The sequence below is a fragment of the Protopterus annectens genome, chromosome 11.part0 (assembly GCF_019279795.1).
Source record: "Protopterus annectens isolate FY-2018-M chromosome 11.part0, PAN1.0, whole genome shotgun sequence".
NCBI lineage: Eukaryota > Metazoa > Chordata > Ceratodontiformes > Protopteridae > Protopterus > Protopterus annectens.
Window position 1 is genome coordinate 36,158,641 of NC_056745.1, and position 27,228 is coordinate 36,185,868.

The window sequence follows — 27,228 nt, forward strand, 5'->3', positions numbered from 1 at the left end:
TAACATTTATTATACTGTACAAGGACCTGAAGAATGCAGATCACCCGTGCTAGCAGGTGTTACATTTAACTATAAATAACATTTATTATACTGTACAAGGACCTGAGGAATGCAGATCGTCGTGCTAGCATGTGTTATACATAACATTTATTATACTGAACAAGGACCTGAGGAATGCAGATCGCCCATGCTAGCAGGTGTTACCTTTAACTGTACATAACATTTATTATACTGTACAAGGACCTGAGGAATGCAGATTGTCGTGCTAGCAGGTGTACCTTTAACTATACATAACATTTATTATACTGTACAAGGACCTGAGGAATGCAGATCGTCATGCTAGCAGGTGTTACCTTTAACTATACACAACATTTATTATACTGTACAAGGACCTGAGGAATGCAGATCGTCGTACTAGCAGGTGTTACCTTTAACTATACATAACATTTATTATACTGTACAAGGACCTGAGGAATGCAGATCGCCCGTGCTAGCAGGTGTACCTTTAACTATACATAACATTTATTGTACTGTACAAGGACCTGAGGAATGCAGATCGCCCGTGCTAGCAGATGTTACCTTTAACTATACATAACATTTATTATACTGTACAAGGACCTGAGGAATGCAGATCGCCCGTGCTAGCAGGTGTACCTTTAACTGTACATAACATTTATTATACTGTACAAGGACCTGAGGAATGCAGATCGCCCGTGCTAGCAGGTGTACCTTTAACTATACATAACATTTATTATACTGTACAAGGACCTGAGGAATGCAGATCGCCCATGCTAGCAGGTGTTATCTTTAACTATACATTTATTATACTGTACAAGGACCTGAGGAATGCAGATCGCCCATGCTAGCAGGTGTTACCTTTAACTGTACATAACATTTATTATACTGTACAAGGATCTGAGGAATGCAGATTGTGCTAGCAGGTGTACCTTTAACTATACATAACATTTATTATACTGTACAAGGACCTGAGGAATGCAGATCGCCCGTGCTAGCAGGTGTTACCTTTAACTATACATAACATTTATTATACCGAACAAGGACCTGAGGAATGCAGATCGTCGTGCTAGCAGGTGTTAGGTGTTACCTTTAACTATACATTTATTATACTGTACAAGGTGTTTGTGCTTTACCAAATTATTAATGACGTACTGATTTAAGGAATCCATATTCCGCAGCAGATGAATAAAAATGTAAAAGAGAAGAATAATAACAATAATAGTTAATGTTCTGGGGTTTGAAGCTTCCCCCTTCGTATTTCCTTTGTTATTATTTTCAAGACTTATTTATATTTATTCTGTACATTATATCCTTGCTGCCTAGTGATGGCACAGAAGCCTGATATTGCTTTTGGCATGTGGGAGGGTACAAGATTGGAGTCGTCCTTGATGCTTTTAAGGCAAACTACTTCTAGTACTCCTGGTGTCTGGTGTTTTAAGTGTTTTTAAGGCAAACCACAGTGTCCCTGGTGTTTAGTATCCCTGTCCTGTGTCTTTTTTCCCTTTATCATTTCAGGGTTACAGTGGTAGAGCCAGCACCCCCCCCCCCACAGGCAGTGGGGGAGTAGGGTGGAAATTTCTGAATGGATTACCAGTCCGTTGCAGTGCTAAGTGCTTTTTTACAGGATCACCCCTTTACCTACCATTGTGCCTTTTGAACATGCAGGGGAGATGGCAGCCCTGGTAAAAGTCTGTACAGGGAGAGGACATGTTTGTTTGTTTGTTTGTTTGTTTATTTATTTGCAGTTGGTTTACCAGGATAGTCCATTGGGCCAAGATGAACCCGTTTTCAATGGAGTCCTGGGGAGAAAAGCTCCAGAAACAAGTTTACAATAGGTTTTAGATCAGATACAATATTTACAAATTATACAGTTTAGAGCATAACATTTCAGGTAGTACATACTGGTGAGGAACATTACAGATGATACTCCTGGAGATGAAGCTCCAGAAACAAGGTTACAATAGGTTTTAGATCAGATTACAATATTTACAAATTGTACAGTTTAGAGCATGTAGACTCAATACAGAAAGTATCCCTGGTTGGGAACTGAACCACAAAATCAACAGATGTGCGTGTTAAGGAACACTGCTGCAGTATTCAGATAAATTTAGAAAAAGCTAATAGGAGCAGAGCCAAACTATAGGAATTCTCATTGAACATTAAAAAAAATCTGCATATATAAACATCCTTCCATTTCACTGTTGCAGTATTCATTGCAATAGGAATCCCCTCCCCTGTCAAGGATGGCCCAACATCTGGCCAGTATACCAAAGCCTTTAGGCTGCTTTAAGGTACACCATATGTTACATGTATGTTCCTCGTGCAGTGTAGCGCATAAAGTTGACATCCAGACCATACCACCATCAGAACTTCTTTATTGCCAGACCGAAAGCCATCTTTTGATCATCGGTCTGAACACCCGTTCCTTTGCTGGTTTACTATGATGTTGCAGATATTGTATCTTATCTTTCTTTCTTATTTTTTTTGTTGCTTGTGGGGTTTTGTGTCATCCAAGAAGTGTAAATGTCGGTGTGGAAGACAGATTCCTCATAAAGACAGTCACAAGCAGTGTTTATTTTGCTTTGGTGTTTCCCATGGCAGCATGACCTGTTCACTCTGTCAGGCCTTAGTTCCCAAGACCCTCCATAGTAGGCTTTCTTCTTTGGCTTTGTATCTGGACAGTCAACATAAGGCGGATGACCTCTTAAAGTAAAAGGAGAAAAATAACCCTATTACTCCAGCTCTTAAGGACCCGCAGAGTGAATGGCAAAATAATTTCACTCGGGAGTTGTTTAATGCTTTGATGGCTTTAAAACCTCCTCAGGAAGTTTCTGTTTCAGCTCTTCCTTCATCCTATATTCCCCTTAAAAGACCCATGGAACAGGATTCCTTTGAGGAGGAGACTGATTTAGATGAGGAATCCCATGCTTACTCCTCTCAGATTTCTTCTCCTTTAGGTTATGGGTCTGAGGAAGAGGATTCTACTAGTCCTGATACTCCTTTTGAGGAAATTTCTTTTGGGAACACACACTCTAGAATGATGGAGTTTATTAAATGGGATTGTGCTTAGGTTTCTTGAAGTTCAGAAAATGTATTATGAGCTCCTGCAGATGGATTCTCCCAGACCTTGGCTTCAACTTCACTCTTTGCCTGATGATATTAAGGCTAAGTTGACAGATGCTACTCTGGTTAATAAACACTTGTTTGGCGAAGCTGCTGTCACTTTAAGTCTCATAATGATAAGGACAAGGCTTTGCAGGAATAAATTACTCCACTAAGCTAGCCTTTGTTTGTAGGCAATCTCACCCTCCTCCCAAGGGCAAGAAAGGTGGTAGCGGGCTGCTTTTGCTGAAGCTACTCAGACAACTTTGCCCCAGAAGTATCCTTTTCCTGATAAACCATGGGCAATTTTGAACATGGTTATTCCACCCCTCTATGCATTAGCAAGCCACGTCCAAACCCAGCCTGACATACCATCACGGCCTCGTCAGTAAACCACCCACCTAATGAGCCATTTTGAAGGAATGAATATTCATTGTATGGCCAAGCCGTACAATATTGCAGCTGCATACTGTCCGTGCAAAACGAGAGTAAATGCACATTGACAATAAATAGCAAAACCCGTTATTGTTGTACAACTGTAATCTGCACTGAGTTGCCTAAGTGTCTGATACAGATCCTCTAAGTAATCGAGTGAAATAATAATTAAATAAAGGCACAGACCTGGAAAACGGGTTCAAAAGTATAGTGCAACAATCTGCACAGAATGCAGAAGTCTGTACAGTGGCCAGGTATCAAGAAATTACCTTACCTTGCAACCTCAGAAATAGCAAAACATTAGAACATGAAGTCAAGAAATGCATCGTTGCCTTGCAACGTTATAAGAAGCAAAACATTACAACATGCCTACAGTTCCGTCAAGCAAAGTACTGCAATTGTACAGGCAATTCCCAGTGACAGTAATCGAACCTTACCTTCAGTGAAGTACTTAATGCAGTCAGATTCTACCTCGAATGTCTTCATCAAAACCACTGTTTAAAGGCAGAGCTATTGCTGAGAAATACGAAATACAGGCATGAGCACAGATGTTTTCTTTGGTTTTGTATTTAATGTCTGTGCAATGCATCATACAAGGAAACCAATGTTTTACCCATATCTTAGAGTAAATCCAGAAAAAAAGCAGACAGTAGTTACCCAAATGTTCAAAAGTCAAAGTTAAATCAGCACACAGCAAACAGCAACCGAACACACACCCACAACCAATATCGCCACGACTGCCATTATCTAGCAAGGAATTAGAAAGCCTTTGGTTGTTTTGCGTCCATTACTTTTAATAAATCAGCTTCTCAACTTGTATTAGTGTGAAATCTTTGTGAATGAACTGAATGCAAACAAAAGTAAGTGCCTTGCTTTCAATTATATTCATAATTTCACAACTGCTTGTATGTCATGTCTGTATTGCCATGGATATCTCCTGAAAAGCAGTGCTCGATTGTGTGTGATGTGAATAAATAAATACAGTAGTAGTACTTTTGATTCTTGCTACAACTAAAGGGACTTTGGAAAATAGCTCGATCTGTTGTGTGTGATTCATACATCCTTTGTACATATTTATTCATGTCTACATTGATTTAATTTTACCACAGAGGATTGCTTGCACTTTAATGAACCTTACATTGGAAAATAGCTTGTTCAGTTGTGTGTGATTCATACATCCTTTCTACATATATATTATTTTCGACATTTCTTTAATTTGACCACGGAGGATTGCTTGTGGACTGCAATGTATGCATGATGTCACAGACTAATGTGCATTCCGTGTCAATCGTGCCGCATTTACATATTGAATCTCTGCATGCCACCCTGTCAGTCACGGAGGCCATGCCCATATCCTGCGCAGTGGGTTAACCATCTTCACAGACGCCAAACCAGGTGCTGTCTGATTATCCTATACTTCCCAGCCACATTCCTCTTTCTCTTCACCTTTCTGTATCTCTCCTTGTTTGGTTAAAGATTACTTAGGACTCCTGGGTTCTGTCCGTTATCCGCCAAGGGTATTTCATGGTCTGAAAATCTCTTCCCCCCTTTTATGGGAATTCCTCAGCCCCCTCAGGAACAGCCGCCTTTTTTCAGGAGTGCTTTGGGATCTCTTGACTCTGGGTAGTATTCAGGATGTTCCAGTTTCCCTAAGGAGGAGGGGGTTTTACTCCAGAATATTAGTACTACCCAGGAAAGTGGGTACTTGGAGACCAATTTTAGACCTGTCTCATGTAAATACATTTCTGAAGGCTCCCTGCTTTTAAACATTGCCCCTTCAGACTTTGTTCCCCTCAGGCTTACATGGTGTGTCTGGATGTCAAGGATACTTTTCTCCATATCCCAGTTCATCCCCTCTTCAGGAAATTTTTATGTTTCTGTGTTGCTTCCTAGCATTTTGAGTTCTCTGCTTTGCTCTTTGGCCTTTCTGCTATATCAAGGGTATTCAACAAATGCCTCGCTGCTGTGATTGCAGGCTAAGGGAGATCCAAGTCTTTCCCTACTTGGATGACCTGCTGTTTCAAGCATCCTCTCCAGAGACCTTGTTGCAAAATCTGCAGCCTGCAGTCTCCCTTCTGCAGAGCCTGGTGTTTGCTGTAAAGTTCAAAACGTTCTTTCTGACTAAGTCTCAGGATCATGTGGTTCTGGAGGTGCCGTATCCAGACTGTTCCTTTGCTGGCATCCCTGTCTCATCCCAAGGCCCTAACTCTCATTTCATTTTTTCAGTCTGTTCTTCCTCTGACTTGACTAACAGCAAGGGAATTTCTGAAGCTCTGGGATTCATGGCTTCCACTATTCTTCTGCTGGCTTTGGCTGCACTCCACATGAGAAAACTTCAGTGGTTTCTAAAGTCAGGAGCTGTTCACAGATGCCTCATGCGTGGATTGGGAGCAGTTTTTATCTCCCTAAAAGTGCAGGGAATCTGATTACCTCATCAACAGAAAGACAACATCAACATCAAAGAAATGAGAACTCTTCTGCTGGCTGTTCAGGCCTTGCATCCTCTTTTCTCCCCAGAATTACAGACAATACCATAGTGATGCGGCATTTCAACAAACAGAGGGGGGACAAGGTTTTATCTTTTCCGGTTGACATTCCAAGTGATTCTTCAGGCAGTGTACATTCTGCCACAATGTTTTGACTTGAAAGACTCTCTGAACAGGTCCATAGCTCAGCCCCACGAATGGGTGCTTCACAGGGATGTGTTTCTGGACTGTGTCCACCAGTGGGGCATTCCTCAAATGGATCTTTTTAGCCTCTCTTTTGATCAGCTTCTTCTGTTTTGTCTCAGAGTCCCAGGTTTTCTGGTTTGTAAGGTGAACGCTCTCTCCTTTTCTTGGAAGGGGATGTGTCTTTATGCTTTCCTTCCCCTTCCCTCATTCCAAAATACAACGGGACACTCCCAAAACCGTGTTGGTGACTCGCTTGTGGCAGAGTCAGCATTGTTTCCCTCCTCTGCATTTAGTCAAGGGCAATCATCATAAGTTACCTCACAGGGTGGACCTACTCACACAAGACAAGGGATCCCTCATCCATCCCCAGCTGGCTGGGCAATCATAAGTCACCTCACAGGGTGGACCTACTCACACAAAACAAGGGATCCCTCATCCATCCCCAGCTGGCTGGGCAATCATCATCAGGCACCTCACAGGGTGGACCTACTCACACAAAACAAGGAATCCCTCATCCATCCTCAGCTGGCTGGGCAATCATCATAAGTCACCTCACAAGGTGGACCTACTCACACAAGACAAGGGATCCCTCATCCATCCCCAGCTGACTGGGCAATCATCACAAGTCACCTCACAGGGTGGACCTACTCACACAAGACAAGGGATCCCTCATCCATCCCCAGCTGGCTGGGCAATCATAAGTCACCTCACAGGGTAGACCTACTCGCACAAGATAAGGGATCCCTCATCCATCCCCAGCTGGCTGGGCAATCATCATAAGTCACCTCACAGGGTGGAACTACTCTGTTCCTTCTCCCTGGGATTTTAATTTTGTTTTGGAAAAATTGACCCAAGCTTCTTTTGATCCTGAAGCTTCAGCTTCCTTGCAACATTGTTCTTGGAAGACAGTACTTTTGTTAGCCCTAACTTCTGCCAGTTGGGTGTCTGAGCTTCAAGCCCTTATGGCTTGTTCTTTTTTGGTTTTTCACAGGGACAGGGTGTCCTTTTGTATTAATCCTTCTTTTATGCCCAGGGTGGTGAATATGTTGTGCCGTAATTAGCCTGCTCATTTGCCCACTTTTTTTTCCTTCTCCGCATTTTGCAATCAGCTTGTTCATTTGCCCACTTTTTTCCCTTATCTGCTTTCTGCTAGTGAGAAGGTACTGCACACGTTGGATGTGCATGTGGGTCTGATGAAGTTTGGTCTATGTGCCTTACGAAAGTGCTAACGTCTCTATTTATTATGGCGTGTTTTTATTTATTCCGTAAAACTTTTGTTTTATTTTAGCACGTGGTTCGTTATTTATCTTTTTACTGGTTGGCGTGTTTTTGGTGTTTTTTATGTGCATAAACAACTCAGATTTTATTTAGATAAGACGAAGACTTTTCGTAAATCTAATAAGCTATTTGTGTCCAAGCAAACTATTTCTTAGGTATCTAAAACCTTTCTTTTTGTTATTCCTTTCATAGTAGGAGCCTTCCTTCTTATTTTAAGGCTCATTGCATGAGAGTTGTGGATTCTTATGGTGTTTTTTCAAGGGTTTGGATTCTAAGTCAGTTCATGAGGCAGCAACCTGGATTTCTGTGCAAACATTTACCAAGCACTACAAGTTGGGTGGAATTTTCATAGCTAGAACTGGTTTTAATAGGACCATCCTTCATGGCTTCCCAGAGAGCTTTGCTGGTCCTTCCTCGTCCTCCTCCCGCTCTTCTTCCGGAGCTTTGGGACTCTCCATGTTGTAACGATACTGCAGCTGTGAAATCGAAGGACACAGTACAGTCGTGTAGAATCTCTACACTCTCCCTATTGTACTGAATACTGCAGCAGTGAAATAGAAGGAGATAGTGCAGTCATGTAGAATCTCTATGTAACGATACTGCAGCAGTGAAATGGAAGGACACAGTACAGTCATGTAGAATCTCTATACTCTACCCAATGTAATGATACTGCAACAGTGATATGGAAGGGCATAGTACAGTTGTGTAGAATCTCTTCACTCTCCCTGTTGTACTGAATACTGCAACAGTGATATGGAAGGACATAGTACAGTTATGTAGAATCTCTTCACTCTCCCTATTGTACGGAATACTGTAAAAGTGATATGGAAGGACATAGTACAGTTATGTAGAATCTCTTCACTCTCCCTATTGTACTGAATACTGTAATAGTGAAATGGAAGGACACGGTACAGTTATGTAGAATCTTTTCACTCTCCCTATTGTAAAGCATACTGCAGCAGTGAAATGGAAGGACATAGTACAGTTGTGTAGAATCCCTTCACTCTCCCGAATGTAATGATACTACAACAGTGATATGGAAGGACATAGTACAGTTATGTAGAATCTCTTCACTCTCCCTATTGTAATGAATACTGCAGCAGTGATATGGAAGGACACAGTACACTTATGTAGAATCTCTTCACTCTCCCTATTGTACTGAATACTGCGACAGTGATATGGAAGGACATAGTACAGTTATGTAGAATCTCTTCACTCTCCGTGTTGTAATGATACTGCAGCAGTGATATGGAAAGACATAGTACAGTTACATATAATCTCATCACTCTCCCTGTTGTACTGAATACTGTAACAGTGAAATGGAAGGACATAGTACAGTTGTGTAGAATCTCTTCACTCTCCCTATTGTAAGGAATACTACAACAGTGAAATGGAAGGACATAGTACAGTTATGTAGAATCTCTTCACTCTCCCTATTGTAACGAATACATCAACAGTGAAATGGAGCGACATAGTACAGTTATGTAGAATCTGTTCACTCTCCGTGTTGTAATGATACTGCAGCAGTGAAATGGGAGGACATAGTACAGTTATGTAGAATCTCTTCACTCTCCCTATTGTAATGAATACATCAACAGTGAAATGGAAGGACATAGTACAGTTACATAGAATCTCTTCATCTCCCTGTTGTACTGAATACTACAGCAGTGATATGGAAGGACATAGTACAGTTATGTAGAATCTCTTCACTCTCACTGTTGTACTGAATACTGCAGCAGTGATATGGAAGGACATATTACAGTTATGTAGAATCTCTTCACTCTCCCTAATGTACTGAGTACTGCAACAGTGATATGGAAGGACATAGTACAGTTATGTAGCATCTCTTCACTCTCCCTATTGTACTGAATACAGCAGCAGTGATATGGAAGGACATAGTACAGTTATGTAGAATCTCTTCAATCTCCCTAATGTACTGAATACTGCAACAGTGATATGGAAGAACATAGTACAGTTATGCAGAATCTCTTCACTCTCCCTATTGTACTGAATACAGCAGCAGTGAAATGGAAGGACATAGTACAGTTATGTAGAATCCCTTCACTATCCCTGTTGTACTGAATATTGTTAACAGTGATATGGAAGGACACGGTACAGTTATGTAGAATCTCTTCACTCTCCCTAATGTAATGAATACCGTAACAGTGATATGGAAGGACACAGTACAGTTGTGTAGAATCTCTTCACTCTCCCTGTAGTACTGAATACTGCAGCAGTGATATGGAAGGACATAGTACAGTTATGTAGAATCTCTTCACTCTCCCTATTGTACTGAATACTGCAACAGTGATATGGAAGGACATAGTACAGTTATGTAGAATCTCTTCACTCTCCCTAATGTAATGATACTACAACAGTGAAATGGAAGGACATAGTACAGTTATGTAGAATCTCTTCACTCTCCCTGTTGTACTGACTACTGTAACAGTGATATGGAAGGACATAGTACAGTTATGTAGAATCTCTTCACTCTCCCTAATGTAATGATACTGCAACAGTGATATGGAAGGACATAGTACAGTTATGTAGAATCTCTTCACTCTCCCTATTGTAATGAATACTGCAACAGTGATATGGAAGGACATAGTACAGTTATGTAGAATCTCTTCACTCTCCCTAATGTAATGATACTGCAACAGTGATATGGAAGGACATAGTACAGTTATGTAGAATCTCTTCACTCTCCCTATTGTAATGAATACAGCAGCAGTGATATGGAAGGACATAGTACAGTTATGTAGAATCTCTTCACTCTCCCTATTGTAATGAATACATCAACAGTGAAATGGAAGGACATAGTACAGTTATGTAGAATCTCTTCACTCTCCCTAATGTAATGAATACTGCAGCAGTGAAATGGAAGGACATAGTACAGTTATGTAGAATCTCTTCACTCTCCCTGTTGTACTGAATACTGCAGCAGTGAAATGGAAGGACATAGTACAGTTATGTAGAATCTCTTCACTCTCCCTAATGTAATGATACTACAACAGTGATATGGAAGGACACAGTACAGTTATGTAGAATCTCTTCACTCTCCCTAATGTACTGAATACTGCAGCAGTGATATGGAAGGACATAGTACAGTTATGTAGAATCTCTTCACTCTCCCTAATGTACTGAATACTGCAACAGTGATATGGAAGGACATAGTACAGTTATGTAGAATCTCTTCACTCTCCCTAATGCAGTGATACTACAACAGTGAAATGGAAGGACATAGTACAGTTATGTAGAATCTCTTCACTCTCCCTAATGTACTGAATACTGCAACAGTGAAATGGAAGGACATAGTACAGTTATGTAGAATCTCTTCACTCTCCCTAATGCAGTGATACTACAACAGTGAAATGGAATGACATAGTACAGTTATGTAGAATCTCTTCACTCTCCCTAATGTACTGAATACTGCAACAGTGAAATGGAAGGACATAGTACAGTTATGTAGAATCTCTTCACTATCCCTAATGTAATGATACTGCAACAGTGATATGGAAGGACATAGTACAGTTATGTAGAATCTCTTCACTCTCCCTATTGTACTGAATACTGCAACAGTGATATGGAAGGACAGTACAGTTATGTAGAATCTCTACACTCTCCCTATTGTAATGATACTGCAGCAGTGATATGGAAGGACATAGTACAGTTATGTAGAATCCCTTCACTATCCCTGTTGTACTGAATACTGCAGCAGTGAAATGGAAGGACATAATACAGTTATGTAGAATCCCTTCACTATCCCTGTTGTACTGAATACTGCAACAGTGATATGGAAGGACATAGTACAGTTATGTAGAATCTCTTCACTCTCCCTATTGTACTGAATACTGCAGCAGTGAAATGGAAGGACATAGTACAGTTATGTAGAATCTCTTCACTCTCCCTGTTGTACTGAATACTGTAACAGTGATATGGAAGGACACAGTACAGTTGTGTAGAATCTCTTCCTTCTCCCTAATGTAATGAATACTGCAACAGTGATATGGAAGGACATAGTACAGTTATGTAGAATCTCTTCACTCTCCCTGTTTTACTGAATACTGCAGCAGTGATATGGAAGGACATAGTACAGTTATGTAGAATCTCTTCACTCTCTCCCTGTTGTACTGAATACTGCAACAGTGATATGGAAGGACATAGTACAGTTATGTAGAATCTCTTCAATCTCCCTGTTGTACTGAATACTGTAACAGTGATATGGAAGGACATGGTGCAGTTACATAGAATCTCTTCACTCTCCCTGTTGTAATGAATACTGCAGCAGTGATATGGAACGACATAGTACAGTTATGTAGAATCTCTTCACTCTCCCTGTTTTGCTGAATACTGCAGCAGTGATATGGAAGGACATAGTACAGTTATGTAGAATCTCTTCACTCTCCCTAATGTAATGATACTACAACAGTGATATGGAAGGACATAGTACAGTTGTGTAGAATCTCTTCACTCTCCCTAATGTAATGATACTACAACAGTGAAATGAAAGGACATAGTACAGTTATGTAGAATCTCTTCACTCTCCCTATTGTACTGAATACTACAGCAGTGAAATGGAAGGACATAGTACAGTTGTGTAGAATCTCTTCACTCTCCCTAATGTACTGAATACTGTAACAGTGATATGGAAGGACATAGTACAGGTGTGTAGAATCTCTTCACTCTCCCTTTTGTACTGAATACTGCAGCAGTGAAATGGAAGGACATAGTACAGTTATGTAGAATCTCTTCACTCTCCCTGTTGTACTGAATACTGCAACAGTGAAATGGAAGGACATAGTACTGTTATGTGGAATCTCTTCACTCTCCCTGTTGTACTGCATACTGTAACAGTGATATGGAAGGACACAGTACAGTTATGTAGAATCTCTTCACTTCCCTGTTGTACTGAATACTGCAACAGTGATATGGAAGGACCTTGTACAGTTGTGTAGAATCTCTTCACTCTCTGTGTTGTAATGATACTGCAGCAGTGAAATGGAAGGACATAGTACAGTTGTGTCATATCTTCTCTTCACTGTTGCAGTAGTCACTCCCTCCCACTGCCCCCATTCCATTTCTCTTCTGGATGTACTGATTATTGATATACTCCTTGGAATGGTGTTCCTTCTGGGGCTGTCATTTCTCTGGGTATTGCATCCAGACATCACCTTTATGCCCTGCTCTACGTGAAGAGCATATGTGTGACGTACAGCTTACCTTAAAACAACCTAATGGTATTGGTATACTGCCTGGATGTTGGACCACCCCTGACAGGGATCCCTATTGTAATGGATACTGCAACAGTGAAGAGAAGGAGAGCTACCGTTACAGTAAGATTTTACACAACTGCACTTTCTCAGTAACAGCATTTCTTTAAGCTGTACTCCCGTCTTTGCTAAACTCATTATTTTTTATCTTTATTCTTAGGCTCTGGTTCTCCTGGCAGTCTGCTATCTCTGTAAGTAGTAGGTGTTAAGACATAGAGCAAAACATGGATGATATACCAATTGCCTGCAAGATATACATACACACATACACTCTCAACTCTAAAAGCCCTAGATTGCCTGTCATTCTGTCTTTGGGATGTAGGAGGAAACATGAGATCCGGGCCGAAATGTTTACAGGCATCGGGGGTGGCTATGCAGCATCTACCCAGAAGGTACCCCAGCTGAGAATCAAACCAGACAACCAAGCACTGCAGCGCAACAGTGCTGAATACTGTTGTACTATGTCTTTTTCTTCAGCCGTAATTATAAACAAAAAATACATAGGTTGTATACAATTACAAGAGTTTTTTTAAACATCATCTGTCAAGTTTCTAGATCAAGTAATGTGGTATAGTAATGGTTATATATAACCAATGTTTATGTATGAATTCTTTTTGTTTTTCAGATCCTCCTTGGTTTGGCATCTATGAAGGTCGGATAGATGGTAAGGTGTTATTTATTTATTGTGTTCCTTTTTGAGAATGTCTTCCAACTGTACAGTTAATGTGTGTTGCAATTTTTTTATATTTGTTTATTGTCCTATATGAATGTATAGCTTTTGGTTGATAAACTGTTTTATGCCCAGTTTGCACAAACTCACAATGACACCAGATGGGAAGATTTAAAATGAAATTTTTTTTTCTTTTATTCCCTCCATGCAGCCCTTAAGTTAAATATGGTAACTCTGAGGTCCTTGAGTTGAAATGAAATCCCAGCCAAAGCATTCTTGTGTCAAAAATGCTAACATGAGAATTTTGTTTCCTTTCATGCAACAGCAAAAAGCACATCTATAATATGGAGTTTTTATAGATGTAAGTAATCCCCCATTGTTTATACTTAGATTTATAGGAAATTACACTGGACCCCATCCAGTTTGGGTTTGTGAAGGGCCGATCATGTCTCCTGAACCTGATTGACTTCTTTGAATCAGTCTCCAGAACCATGGACAAGGGTAAGGTGGTCCACACAGCCTATCTAGACCTTGCCAAGGCCTTTGACACCATCCCCCACTCTGGAATCATAGACAAACTTACTAAGTTGGGCATTAATCCCTATGTCACCCAATGGGTTGCTAAATGGCTTACTGATAGAACCCACACTGTAAAAGTAGCCGACTCCAAATCCAGCTCCAGACAAGTGACAAGTGGAGTACCTCAGGGTTCAGTCCTGGGGCCGCTCTTGTTTGGCATCTACTTCTCTGAAGTACAGGTCAACACTAAGGGACTCTGGCTAACAAAGTTTGCAGATGACTGCAAACTGGGAGCCATTATTGAATCCCCAAATGATGTGGATACTCTACAAAAGGGCCTTACAGAAACAGATGCTTGGTGCCAGAGCCATGGGCTCAAGCTCAATGCCAAGAAATGTATTGTTATCCCCTTTGGGAAAAAACTACTCCTGCTATTACTGAAGACTGGCCTCCTCATACAAATGTCTTTCTTTCACATTCAGTGAAGTATAGATAGTTCTATAGCTCACCCTCCAAACCTTCTCTGGACTACCGAACTCCTTCCTCTTACCCACAATATTCTCTGTAAAGACATGCCTTTTCAGATACGTTCTGCCATGTTGAAAGGTTGATGACCACCCTTGGAGGTTGAAGTTAAGTCCAAATGGAAGATTTCAGAACTGAATTGACTGGCTCCAGCTCTGAAACATACAGACTTTCTGGATTCTTCTGTAATTCTGACATGGAAGTACGTGTCCTGGAGATCCAATTAGCACATGTAGTCTTCTTCTGCTACAGGACACAGGACTGACCACACAAATACCAGGCAAAGGGTTTCTTTGGAAAGAAGGTGTTTACTCCACTTATATCCAAAATTTTCCCAAAGTCTTAGATCTTTTTTATGCAAAATGTTATTAATCAAACAAATCAAACAACGTGTGCAGTCTGCATGCACATTGCACATTTAAGTACCCTGGCAACTGGAATGTTTTTAACTCATACAAAATTATATCAAATTACAGACTAGATCTAGTCCAAAACCAGGGTCTATAATTAACAACTGTGGTAACAGACAATATCTTTCTGTAATGCATGTCTATAAAGACCAAGCAGGCTCTTTCATTAATATATAGATGTTTCATCTCCCATTAAGCCCTATCTTTTGCTGAGATCATGTGTGGCATTCAGTTATACAACTTCCTTGTCACTTCATCCCAGTTCTTTCACAGTAGAGATGGAAGGGCGAAACAGAGAAAGTGGCTACATGACTAAGGGAATCATGCAGCCCTCATATATTATTGTCCCAAATAATGTGTCTTTGGTTACGGACCTCAAAGCTGAGAGATGAAGGAATAGATAACCCCTGGCTTCTTACAAGAGAAGTAGCTAGGAAAGGCTTCAGGGCTGCTCTTGATCAGCTACTAGAGGTCCACGGTCCCATGGCATTAGTCCTCTCCTTAGGATCTGTGACCTCTCTGAAAGCCACTCTAGTATTAGAGTTCCTTCCAGACTGCTCTTTCTGTGGCCATGTCTCTCCTGTGCTATTATATACGCATAGCTCTATGATTTCAGCTCTCAGATTTAGCCTGGATCTTCCTAGAATTACTGGTTTTCCTGAAAAACTCATGTTTATGGGTACGTACCATATTTAGTAAATAAACTAAGTGTATATAAAGATTTCCTACCACTAACTACATACGGTCTAGTATATGGAGGCATTCTGTTGTAAAAAAATAAGAAAAGTTCTCCTCTTTCTGACCCTATGCTATGCTTTTTAAAAGCCTGTGCTATGATTCGTAATGCTTGGAAGTTCAGTGGTTTTTCTGTTCTTGTTGTTTAAACCTGAATTACACTCGGAAAAGGGATCACTGTATATGGGAGAAGGGACACGAAGGTGATTGAAACTTGATGACAAGAGCAAAGACCAAGTCTTTCTCCTGTTCTCCATATTTGTCCCGAGTGCGCCTTTACTATAATGTTAAAAACAAAGCTGGCCATTCAACACAGCATTCATAAAGGTCTCCTTGCCATTTTCAGTAAGATCAAATGGAGCTATACGTGCCCGCAAATAACGAACTGTGCTGGATTCCATGGTTCTGTCGGAAATGTTAATGGTGCCATATGAAACACACATAGAGCTCACCACAGCTGATACCACAACTAACTGGGAGAGTAACTTGTCCTTTATCAGTTATCAGGCAACTGGGAATTCATCTGGTGCATTTTGTCAAAAGTAACTCTTTGATAAATCAATCATGTTGGCTATATAAAGTCCTTCAAAGGAAACCAGGAAATATCTACAAGGTTCTCTTAGTGGTCCAGTGCTCTGGATTCCTCATGGTGGGGCGATCACTGGGTGTTATATGGTATGACAGCCTTCTTTACACCAGCTGCCAAGAATAAGGTATCTGGTTTGAGCATCTGACCAGCAACTGTATTCCCTAGGGGTGCACAGGACATGGTCTGCTTTCTTGGAGTGAGGCTATCGCATCTTGTTTTTTTTTTTCAGTGTCAGTGTCAGTCTTTAAAATGTCTTCCAGAATTGGAGTCATTTAAAAAAGTGCTGAGCAGATGGAAAAATCTTCTGCAGTGTACACTGTGGAGAAGGTATGAGGTCAGTAGGATGGCCGTTTCTCTGATATATTACCACCAGGAGTTCTCCAAATTTAGGGTTTATCAGGAGAAGTGGAGATGAGAATTGGTATTCTTCATCTTTACAATCAGCTGTCAGAAATTCAACGTGTGAATCCATGTGATTCATCCTGCAAGCAGCTTCACAACTATCTGCATAGGGGAGATCTGCAGAAAACGATGACTACTTTATTTCAGATGAAATGACCTTTGGTTGCTATGGAAGGGCTTAAATTAAGTATTGTTTGTCTTATAGGACAGTCTGCCTTGTTTTGGCCTCAACAGAAGGTAGTTCTAGTTCAGGTCATAGGTAAATACTAAGCTAGCAATCTACAAAGTATTACAAGCCTAGCCAACAACAAGAGGTTAGAATAAAACTCTGTAGCTTGTATTTGTGAGGTTAAGACCTTAACCGTGATGACGACCCTCCCTTAGTGCTAATGCCAGAAGTAATGATGTGTATGACTTAGAATGGTGCCACAATAATAATGGTTGCTGACACGATAGACAGACAGCCTAACATCAAAAACTATACTGTCGCGAAGCAATCTGTATGGCATATACCCTACCACCAAGATCGATAGCATCAACTTCGGTGCTAAAAAGGTAGTATGTCATGTTGGCACTGACTGTTCAAGCCTAACTACTGATCCCAAGCTCAATGTCAAGACCAAGAAGTTTTGCTTTGTAATCAACACCAACTGCAGGGTCAAGCTGGACAATACAGAAGCCAAGATCATGGATGCTAAGATTGACATAGCTCTATTACAAACTGTGGATCTGACTCTAACACCATACGAGTCAACAGTAGCAGTCTTGGGAATGATGTCATAATCACAGTGACCAGCAAGGGCAGTGTCAGTGACCGGGGATTTAAGCAATAAACAGGCATCCTCTCCTTGTCTCCTAGGTAAAAAGTGAAACAGGAGGGGGACACAAGAGAATATTGTCTGAACACTGTAAAAAGCCTCTGTAAACTTATCCTAATCAAAGACAAGAGAGGCACAGAATTATCTAGGCATCAAATGTTTTGGAGTTCAGGGTATAAAATCTCATATAATGGACACTTCTTATTGGGTGCCAAATCCAGAACAGCTAAGGCAGAAGATTTCAGATGAAAAGACAAAGGAAAAGCAATACTTACAATTATTTTGACTAAAAGTCATTTCACTAGAGGCTCTGTCACTTTAAAGGCTACATCAGCTGTTGCAGAAATATTCTGTAATTGAAGCTTATGATGTTCTTAGGTACAGCAGTCCAGCACCATTTGGGAGGTCATCTAAGCAAGAATCCATTAACAAATATCTACAGAGTGAGAGGTACATAGAGCATCATGGGATGGTGTATGGGAAGGCACAGGATATCATGGGACAGGGTATGGCTACGCACAAAGTTTGGTTTTCAAGTGCTTCTAATGCCTGCAGCCTTAATTCTGCGTATTACAGAGATGATCCTTTTCTTCTTAGATCTTGATAAATATGTCTCACTTGACAGAAAAAATGTCAATAGTACCCCGATAATCTATAGGCATAATTAATAAATGCATTTCACAAAAATGTTTAATTCAGTACCAAAAACTTTTTCCCCAGTTACAACTCTGCTCTCCTCAGTTTTCACACATCTAACATGTTATAGTTTCTTACTCGCTGTATTACTAGCGTCTACCAGTATTACCCCCAAGAAGTATATATCCCATTTCTCCAGCAGGCATTTTTTTTAACTTTGCAAATGACATTTAGTAAACTACATTGTTTCATAGCATATAACACAGCAACACAACTTTAATAATCTTGTTTTAACAATTAAACTCAGTCATTATTTCAATTTCATTTCAGTAAATAATTCCTCATCCATGCATACAGCAGTTGGTCAATTTCCATTCTGTAAGCTCTTCAAAGGAGTAACTTCAACAACTACTTTTGTTACTAGATCAGGAACTCTAATTTACCATCCAAATTTAAAGTCAAATAAGACCTAGACCAGTCCAAAGTGCTCAGCAGTTCGCATGCCCAGCCTGCAGTTAAAAGAGAAAAATTATGCTAATTTAACTCCAATTTTCCCTTTCACAGTTAACTGTTTTACTTCTACATTTCTTCTTCTTGCCTCTCCTTCCTGCGTCTTCCATCAATGTTTTGAGACACAAGTTACAGCTGTCAGCTGCAGATGCACCTTATGCTTCGACTGTCCATCTGCCAGCTGCTGCATCCCATTTAAAGCTCTCTGAAACCTTGCTATGCTGGACACAGTTTATGCCCTTTTAAAGAAATATGGCAGATGCCTAAACTGACATTCTGATCTTTCCATGACCTCAGATGTCTTATCAGACGGGCTTTTACATGGGCTCATGAGGCAGAGGAGCCTTTTTGAGGGCAGCTGTGGTCATGTGTGTGGCCCTGTTTGATTTGGAGGGTGAATATTAAGTGCTTTAAAAGAAAGGTAGAAAGTGCATCTACTTAAAGGTGCGCATGGCTAGGCATCTTATGGTCCCCTGTGATACCCTGTCTTGCATTGTTTTTATGATCCAATATGTTTCTCTAACTGACACAAGAGTCTGGGTCTCTAATCAACAATTCAAATCCTTAGGAGGATGGAGGACACTGTCTAGTCATTTACAAACAGGAGCCACAACATTCAAATTGCCCTATGCTGTGAAGATAGCCAATTTGACTAATCATCTGATAGGTTGCACCACCCAAGATGATGTTCTGGGAGGCCCAAAAAGCTTTCCACAGAATCTTCTACTGAGGGCACACTGACTCAGAGCACCACCCACTGTCATCTCTCTAAAACTGGGCTCATCCAGGGGGGTGGGAGTGGGAAAGGAACACAAGGAGACATAGTGATGACAGATTCCACATAAGGTCTTAGGACCCTCTGCCCTGCTGCCTGAAGAGAGACTGTTAAATGTTCAGCCAAATGCATGGCCATAATCACATTGCCACAGTAGTCAGGAAAAGGAAATCCTTCTAAGTGGCACACCTCATCACAAAAGGTTTCTCATCCAGAAAAAAAAGATGTCATTGTTCCCCTCTACTCATCACTCATTAGACCCATTATAGAGTACAACGCCCCTTTTGGTATGTACCTCATAAGACATCTACAACATTCCAGTGATTGCAAGTCACCTGAGATTGCAGGGAGACAAAATGTTCCCATAACTAGGTGACTGGCTCTTAGCTGACCCATCCTCACATAGCTTCTTTTGGTGAGTGTTCTCTGTGTTTTGTGTGTTCTCTGTGTTTTGCTGAGAGTTCTCTGATCAAAAGTTTTTCCATTCTGTGGAAATAACATTGACTCTATTCACATTTGCAGTCTGCAGTCCAGATACAAAATCATGAAGAACAACGACTCCATGTGGGCAGAATAAAGCCTCACCTCTGTAATATCTGTAGTCCCTGTAAGCAGAATCCAGTCTCAACTCTGCAGTATCTGTAAGGCAACTTTATTTCAAGGTGCCGGATCTAATGGAGGCAGCTATCACAGTTGTTCCCATTCCAGATACCATACTGAGAATCCTTCAGTTTGACCTTTAGGGTTCATTGCTGTTCGAATGAGGATCTTTTTCTTTGTATAATCCTTAGTTTTCAGAACTGTGATCGTCACATGTAGTGGTGGATAAATCCCAGATTTTCTCTGTCATCAGTCATTTCTACCCATCCCCTTTTTTGGTGAGAGTTACCATAGACATGCCAGTCCTGAGGTAACATTTCAGAGGATGGCAGTTCATGTATCTGTAAGTCATCAGAAGTATCCCTTCATATCAGTGTAGTGAAGATGACTCCAGTCCTCTTGAACATAGAAGCCTTCTAGGACTCCCTCTAGAAGTTCTTACAGTACAGTCAGAAATCATGACATTTGCATGTTACTTGAAAGGGGGGGGGGATGTGATCTTTTTAATTATGCAAAAAAACATTGTGGGACTGAAGGAATGGGTGATGTCCAGTAGCTGCTTTCTTGTTACTGTCCACATCCCTGGGGAGTCCATTTCACTGGCAGACAAGCTAAACAGATTTCTGCTACAACTGTACGAATGGTCTTTCAGCACCCTTGTAGCTCAGAATATTTTCTGGAAGGGAGGAGGACCAGTTGTGAAATATTGCCTCCCCAACCAGCACTAAATGCTGCAGCTACTTCTCCCTAATTACATTTCTAAGGAATATGTAAGCGAGATGTTGTCACCCACAAGTAGCTGCCTAGTCTTCTCTATATTTTCCCCAATTCCTTCTGATGATGGGTTTTAGAAGGAAAACTTTAAGCTAACATTTTCCCCATACATTCTTACTGCCCCCAGCAGTTTTCCTTGTACTACTGCCTCATCTTTTGGAGCAGTCCTTTTTCTTCAGGCTCACAAGAACATCACTGGCCATCCACTGGGCCAGACCCATCTAGTATCCAGTACTTATGGCTCACTGCTGGGCTTTTCACTTTCCATAGTTAGTTGCAATCCTTTTGTTTTCTGGAAATGTCATCAAGATTGTATCATTATGTTTTTTTAAAGGAAAACTCACAAGACAGAGTTAGCCCACACTGACAAAAGTCCATTTGAGGGATTGAATTCATATTTTTACTTCTTTTCCTGCAAGTCTGTGCTGTGTCAGACATTTCCGTAACAAGGGTGAGATATTCAGATATTAAATTCACTTATCTGCCATTTCTAACTTTTGTAATGATCAAAATTAACATTCTTTAGTGAAATTGACAGTATGCAAAGTCTTGTAAGGCTTGCATTTTGTTCTGGGAAGAGTGACGTTAAATATGCTGACTCTGCAAGGTCAAAACAAACACTTCTGATTTGGAAAACGTTTTACCTTGTCAGCCATTTTATCAGCTTGAAGGAATTCAGGCTCTTTAAAGTCAAACCTCTTTATTTGGTGTTTCATTCAGGCAGGTTATTGCTTAGAACTAACCATGTAGTCATGCCTAGAGTTTTGACTTTGAGTCAGTATACTCCCCTGCCAATCTTTTTTTTTTCTATCGTATTGAGATTCAGGGGAGTGTTTACTACACTGCATGACTGTTCACTTCCAATTGAGACATATTGACAGGACCAAGTCCGTATTCAAAGGCATCGAGCATTTTGTGTAATTTTCTCATAAAATTAGGTCAGAATGTGTTTAAGGTCACCCTTGAAGGATTTCTTGGTGCATTAAATTCCAGTATCTTAAACACAGCAAGCTGTTAGTGTACGTTACAAAAGCTTGTTCTTCTGGTCCCTTAGCTACTTTGATAGCCTTTTTCAGAAACGCAGCTTTTGATAACATTTGTGCAGCAAGCTACACGGCCCTTTCTTAGTTATTTTGCAATGCATTACAAGCTGTACCTGTTAACCAGTTTCAAATTTTCTTTTTTGCTAATGTCAGCAATTATGTTCTTTTGAGGGGACTACCCATTAGGAATAGCTTTTGACTATGCCCTGTGAGTTACCAAGGATGGATCTAGTATTATTAGATATTAAAATGATGTGCTTACCATAAAGGTTCGTAGTATAGGAGGTTAGTAGGCTAGTGGCTCTAGAGCCCTTACAAGCCTAGCCAAGTTAATCCCAAGTTGCCCCATCTATCCTTATTAAGTGAACGGTTTTGCAGAGGTAGTCTGTGGTCGCCACCAATTTCTTCCTGCCCAGGAGGGCATGGGTGCTGCCCAGAGGCTGAATTTTCAGTCTCCCATTTGTCCAGATTGCACTTGAATAGGGTCAGTGAGGAGCTCTGCTTCATGTAAACTGGAAGTTTGCTCCAGAGGAGTGGCAGTCTCTGGGAGACATTTGTCTCTCCAGCATGTTATGTAAAGATCCCTAGAGTGAGTGACTCTTGTGCTGTTAGATTTATATATGTGAAGTATATCCATCAGGGCAGGGTTGGAGACTGCCTTGTAGGCCAGGCTTAAGTCTACTGTCAGCAGCCTATACGATATAGAATACAGAGTACAGTGACAGGGCTTTTAGTCTATCCACATACATCATGGTTTGGAGGCCATGTATTTTCTTGGTGAGGAACCTCTGTGGTCCCTCTAGCTGCTGCAGGTGTCTGTTGAGGTACATGCAAAAGGGAGCATTGTACTGTTATTGGTCTGATGCATGTTGAGTACAGTGGGGCTATAACCTCCTTACACCTGGTTGTGATGCCTTATGTATGAGGTGAGCAATGGAGAATGCTTTCCATATCACAGAGGAAACTTGGTGGTCGAAGTTCAGATTATCTACCTGTATTCCTAGATCTCACATCACTGGGTTTGAGCTTAGGGGGGGTGTTGTCAATACTGTAGTTAGGGGGGAATTCTACTTTGTCAAAGGGAATAATAATGCACGTTTTTTTGCGTTTGGTTTTAGACCATGGCTGTGGCACCAGTCATTTGTCTGTGTTAGCCCTTCCTGTAGTATCTTAACATCACTGGGGACTCGATAATTGCACTCAATTTGCAGTCATCAGTGAACTTGGTAAGCCAAAGGCTGACTAATTTACATGGACATCTGAGATGTAGATTCTGAACAGTGAAGCACCCAGCACAGAACCTTGTGGTACACCACTGATGACTGGTCTGCTGGCAGTGGAATCACCAGTTTTGACAGTATGTGTTCTCTCTGTGAGCAAATTGGCTACCCATCTAGTGACGTAAAGGTTATTCCCTAACTGAGAGAGCTTTTCAGTGATACCTGAGTGGGGGATTGTGTCAAAAGCCTTGGCCAGGTCAAGTTAGGCAGTATGCACTGTCTTACTTCATCCAGGGCATTGGTGACTCTCTTGAAGAAGTCCACCAAGTGTAATAAGCATAATTTACCCTTAAGGAGGAGACAAATTGGGTTGGGTCTAGCGTTTGAAGGTCACCTGTGTCCTTGTTGATAAGGTCCATGATCATTCTTTCTATGGTCTTGCTAGCATTTGAAGGTCACCTGTGTCCTTGTTGATAAGGTCCATGATCATTCTTTCTATGGTCTTGCTAGCGTTTGAAGGTCACCTGTGTCCTTGTTGATAAGGTCCATGATCGTTCTTTCTGTGGTCTTGCTAGCATTTGAAGGTCACCTGTGTCCTTGTTGATAAGGTCCATGATCATTCTTTTTCTGGGTCTTGCTAGCGTTTGAAGGTCACCTGTGTCCTTGTTGATAAGGTCCATGATCGTTCTTTCTGTGGTCTTGCTAGCGTTTGAAGGTCACCTGTGTCCTTGTTGATAAGGTCCATGATCATTCTTTCTATGGTCTTGCTAGCGTTTGAAGGTCACCTGTGTCCTTGTTGATAAGGTCCATGATCGTTCTTTCTGTGGTCTTGCAGATGAGCCTGGTTAGACTTATGGGTCTATAGTTTCCTGGGTCTGTTAATGGCCCCCTTTGTGCAAGGGGATTACTGCTGCCATACCTCTCAACTGTCCAGATTTTTGCAGAATGTCCAGAGTTTTGCCTCTTATTTTTGGTCTGTTCTTTATAAAATTAGTGGTTTTCTGGCAAATCACTGAGGATTAAAGTCACTAAATAATGACATAAATTTGAGTTTCAGAATTTATATCTTTCAGGAGATGCATGCTAACACAACTCCTGTTATTCTATCAATTTTCTAAGTTTATAGGAGCAATACTTAAAATGTGTCCCTATTTTTCAGCCTTTGTCTCACCATTATTTTAGGCTTTGCCCAGATTTCTTGTGCTGATATTGAGAGGTATGACTGTTGCTGTTCTCCACTCTGCTGGAACAAAGCCTGTTCTCAGGCTATGGTTAAAGAGAATGCTAAGTGGGTCTGCTAGATCCTGTTTTAGATTGCTTAATAAGTATCCTGTGATGTTATCTGGTCCCATTGAGGCCGTGATTTAGGCCTTGGAAAGCACAGATAAGACCTAATCTCTAGAGATACTAGGCAGAGGACTGGTGTCAGGTATGCTTTGGGGTATGGCCGGTGGGGCAAGGGGTGTGAAGTTTGTGCTAAATCTGTTAGCTAGCAGGTTGGTGATTTCCACCAGTGCAGTATGAGTATAGTCTGTTACTAGCTCTGCACAAAGCTGGGCATTCCTTTTTAGGTTTCCAGTGTAATTAAAGAATGCCTTATGATTAACCTTAGCTATGGATACTATTTTAGCTTTGCTTTAATTAAATTGTCTTGATATATCATTCTTTTCAGAGATTTATTACTGTGCACTCCTATCATATCCATCATTGTGTAGATTGTTTCAAGAACTAACATCAGATAATAGGTATCTCTATTCCTTGGTAGACTTTCTTTTTAATGCATTTGATCAGAAAACATCAACTGAGAGTAAGTCGGTTGTTTGTTCGAGTTCCATTGTGACACATTCAACATGTGGTATTTCCACAAAAGCTCCTGCTATACAAAAAAAAAAAAGAAAATAATTATTTTAGGGAATTACGCTGATTTAGTTTCTGTACATCTTCGTACATATGTTTTTAAGACAAATCTGAAATATTTATATGCATGTTGCAGTATGTTTTTTGTCTTTTGTGTTCTTATATATTAGCTTTGAGCCTTTGAGTGATCAAATAAAATAATACAACTGAAAGAACTTGATAGCCTCCACAGGTGCGCCATTTTCTAAGGAACATGGTGTCTACCTCTGTAATGGTGGTGCATGCAGTATTAATTTAACAAGGGTCTGAGGCAGTAGTACAGCTCCTGGAGTCCAGTTCTGCTAAATGATTTGGAGAACTTCCCAGAATGATGTGGATATCTGGCAGTTGTCATATTGCTGAACCAGACAGCTACAAAGCGTCACCTGCAGTCGGCCACAACACCAACTTCCTAAATAGTAATTCCACTTATGGGTTCATATTGTAATATTTTCAAAACTCCCTAACATCATATGGATCTACTTCCTTCAGCTGGCAAGAAGATACCTAAGGCTTTTCACTTTTCATGTATGTTTTTGTCTTCTCATCCGCCCTCTTATGCCTGGTGTTATTACTGTCCCTTCCTAATTGTGCAATCGTGTCTTACTGATACTTCACCTCCTTGCTGTCTTACCTGGCACTCTTCTCCCTACCTCATTTACAGCTTTTTGCTTATTTTGCACTCTCTGTCTCCCTCTGTCACCTGAATTTATTTCTGTTTTGCTTGCTTTGCCATTGTATTTTCTCAGTGTGTTGTACACTGCATGCACTTGCTTTGCCATTGTATTTTATCAGTGTGTTGTACACTGCATGCACGTGCTTTGCCATTGTATTTTCTTGGTGTGTTGTACACTGCATGCACGTGCTTTGCCATTGTATTTTCTCGGTGTGTTGTACACTGCATGCACGTGCTTTGCCATTGTATTTTCTCAGCGTGTTGTACACTGCACGCACGTGCTTTGCCATTGTATTTTCTAGGTGTGTTGTACACTGCATGCACGTGCTTTGCCATTGTATTTTCTCGGTGTGTTGTACACTGCACGCACGTGCTTTGCCATTGTATTTTCTCAGTTTGTTGTACACTGCATGTTCGTGCTTACCTCTCAAATGTCTTGGCACAAGAATTCTGGATAAAGCCAAAATGAGGGCGAGAATGACCCAAAAATAAGTCCAGTTTTTAAATATTAATCTTATAAACTTATAAAGTAGAGCAAATAATTGGCTTTTTGTTGGCATGCATTTTCTGAAGGGTATGAAGTCTGTAGTGACTTCAGTCCTAAATAACTTGTCAGAAAACCAGACATTTTATAAGAAACAGACAAAAATATGAGGTAAAAATCCACTCTGAAAATCTAAACCATTGAAAAGTATGAAGCAATGTTAGTGCATGATTTTCTATCCATTTTTACATAATTTTATGTACATAAAATTTTATTTATATGTTCAGAATTTCTGTCTTAACATTGATTGCTGAAACTTTCTTCCTGGACTTTCAGTGTGGGGATGTCTAGCCCCAGTATCTTGGCTGCTAGAGTATAACTACACAGGTAACTAGCCCTGTTGCTATAGATGGCTAAAGTCCTGACTATGACCAGGATAAAGTGACTTTTATTAGCAGCTGAGACACCTGAAAGAACTGTCACTGAAGTGCAGAGAGAAATGACAAAGCATTCTCTGCTCACCTTAGTTTTGGGGGAGAGGTGGTGTGATAACACCTGTGAGGATTGGTCGGCTCTGTGTAGTCATGGTGGAGACAAGGGCTCAGAAAAGCAGCTGGGCTAGTCTTGTGGGCAAGATTGCTTTAGTTGGAGGGATGGAGATGCTCCTAAGCCATGCCTTATTGGACACTATGGTCTGTGGAAGCATGCAAGCGTGTACGGAGTACAGCAGCCACTGCGGAAATGAAATCAGACCTGTGGGAGCAGCAGTGATGGCCCTAATGCTCACACCCTCCGGGAGTTCTTACCCATCTATTAAGTAGCCTGGTGACTCAGATCCATATGGAACCCATATTAAAAAAATGTTATAATGATGAAGAGATATATGTTCAGGAAAGTCATGCTGCAGCACAAACACAACCAACCCAAAATGACGTGAAAGCACATAGATGAAAGATGAAGATTGAAGGGATCTTGCCCTACAGCAGAAGACAGAAAATTTTGCAGTTCATAGGTAGGTATTAGGCTATCGGCCCAAGGGCCTAAGCAAGCCTAACCAACAAGGTTCCCTGGCTTACGACACCTGAGAAAGTTATTTTCCTGTCCCCCTGTCGAGCAGAGCCACAAAAGTGATCCCCGGGGTGTATTTCCTATTTCCCATCCACTCATCCAG

At 40.8% G+C, this 27,228-nt stretch overlaps 1 protein-coding gene across 1 annotated transcript in view; it reads left to right on the forward strand.

Annotated features, from left to right (window-relative positions):
* Nucleotides 1-27,228, forward strand: part of LOC122815152 — a 160,403-nt gene that overhangs the window by 36,410 nt on the left and 96,765 nt on the right. Inside the window, exon 2 of the mRNA XM_044087406.1 lies at nt 13,401-13,439. Coding sequence (XP_043943341.1) covers nt 13,401-13,439 — 39 coding nt within the window. The remainder of the gene's footprint in view (nt 1-13,400; nt 13,440-27,228) is intronic.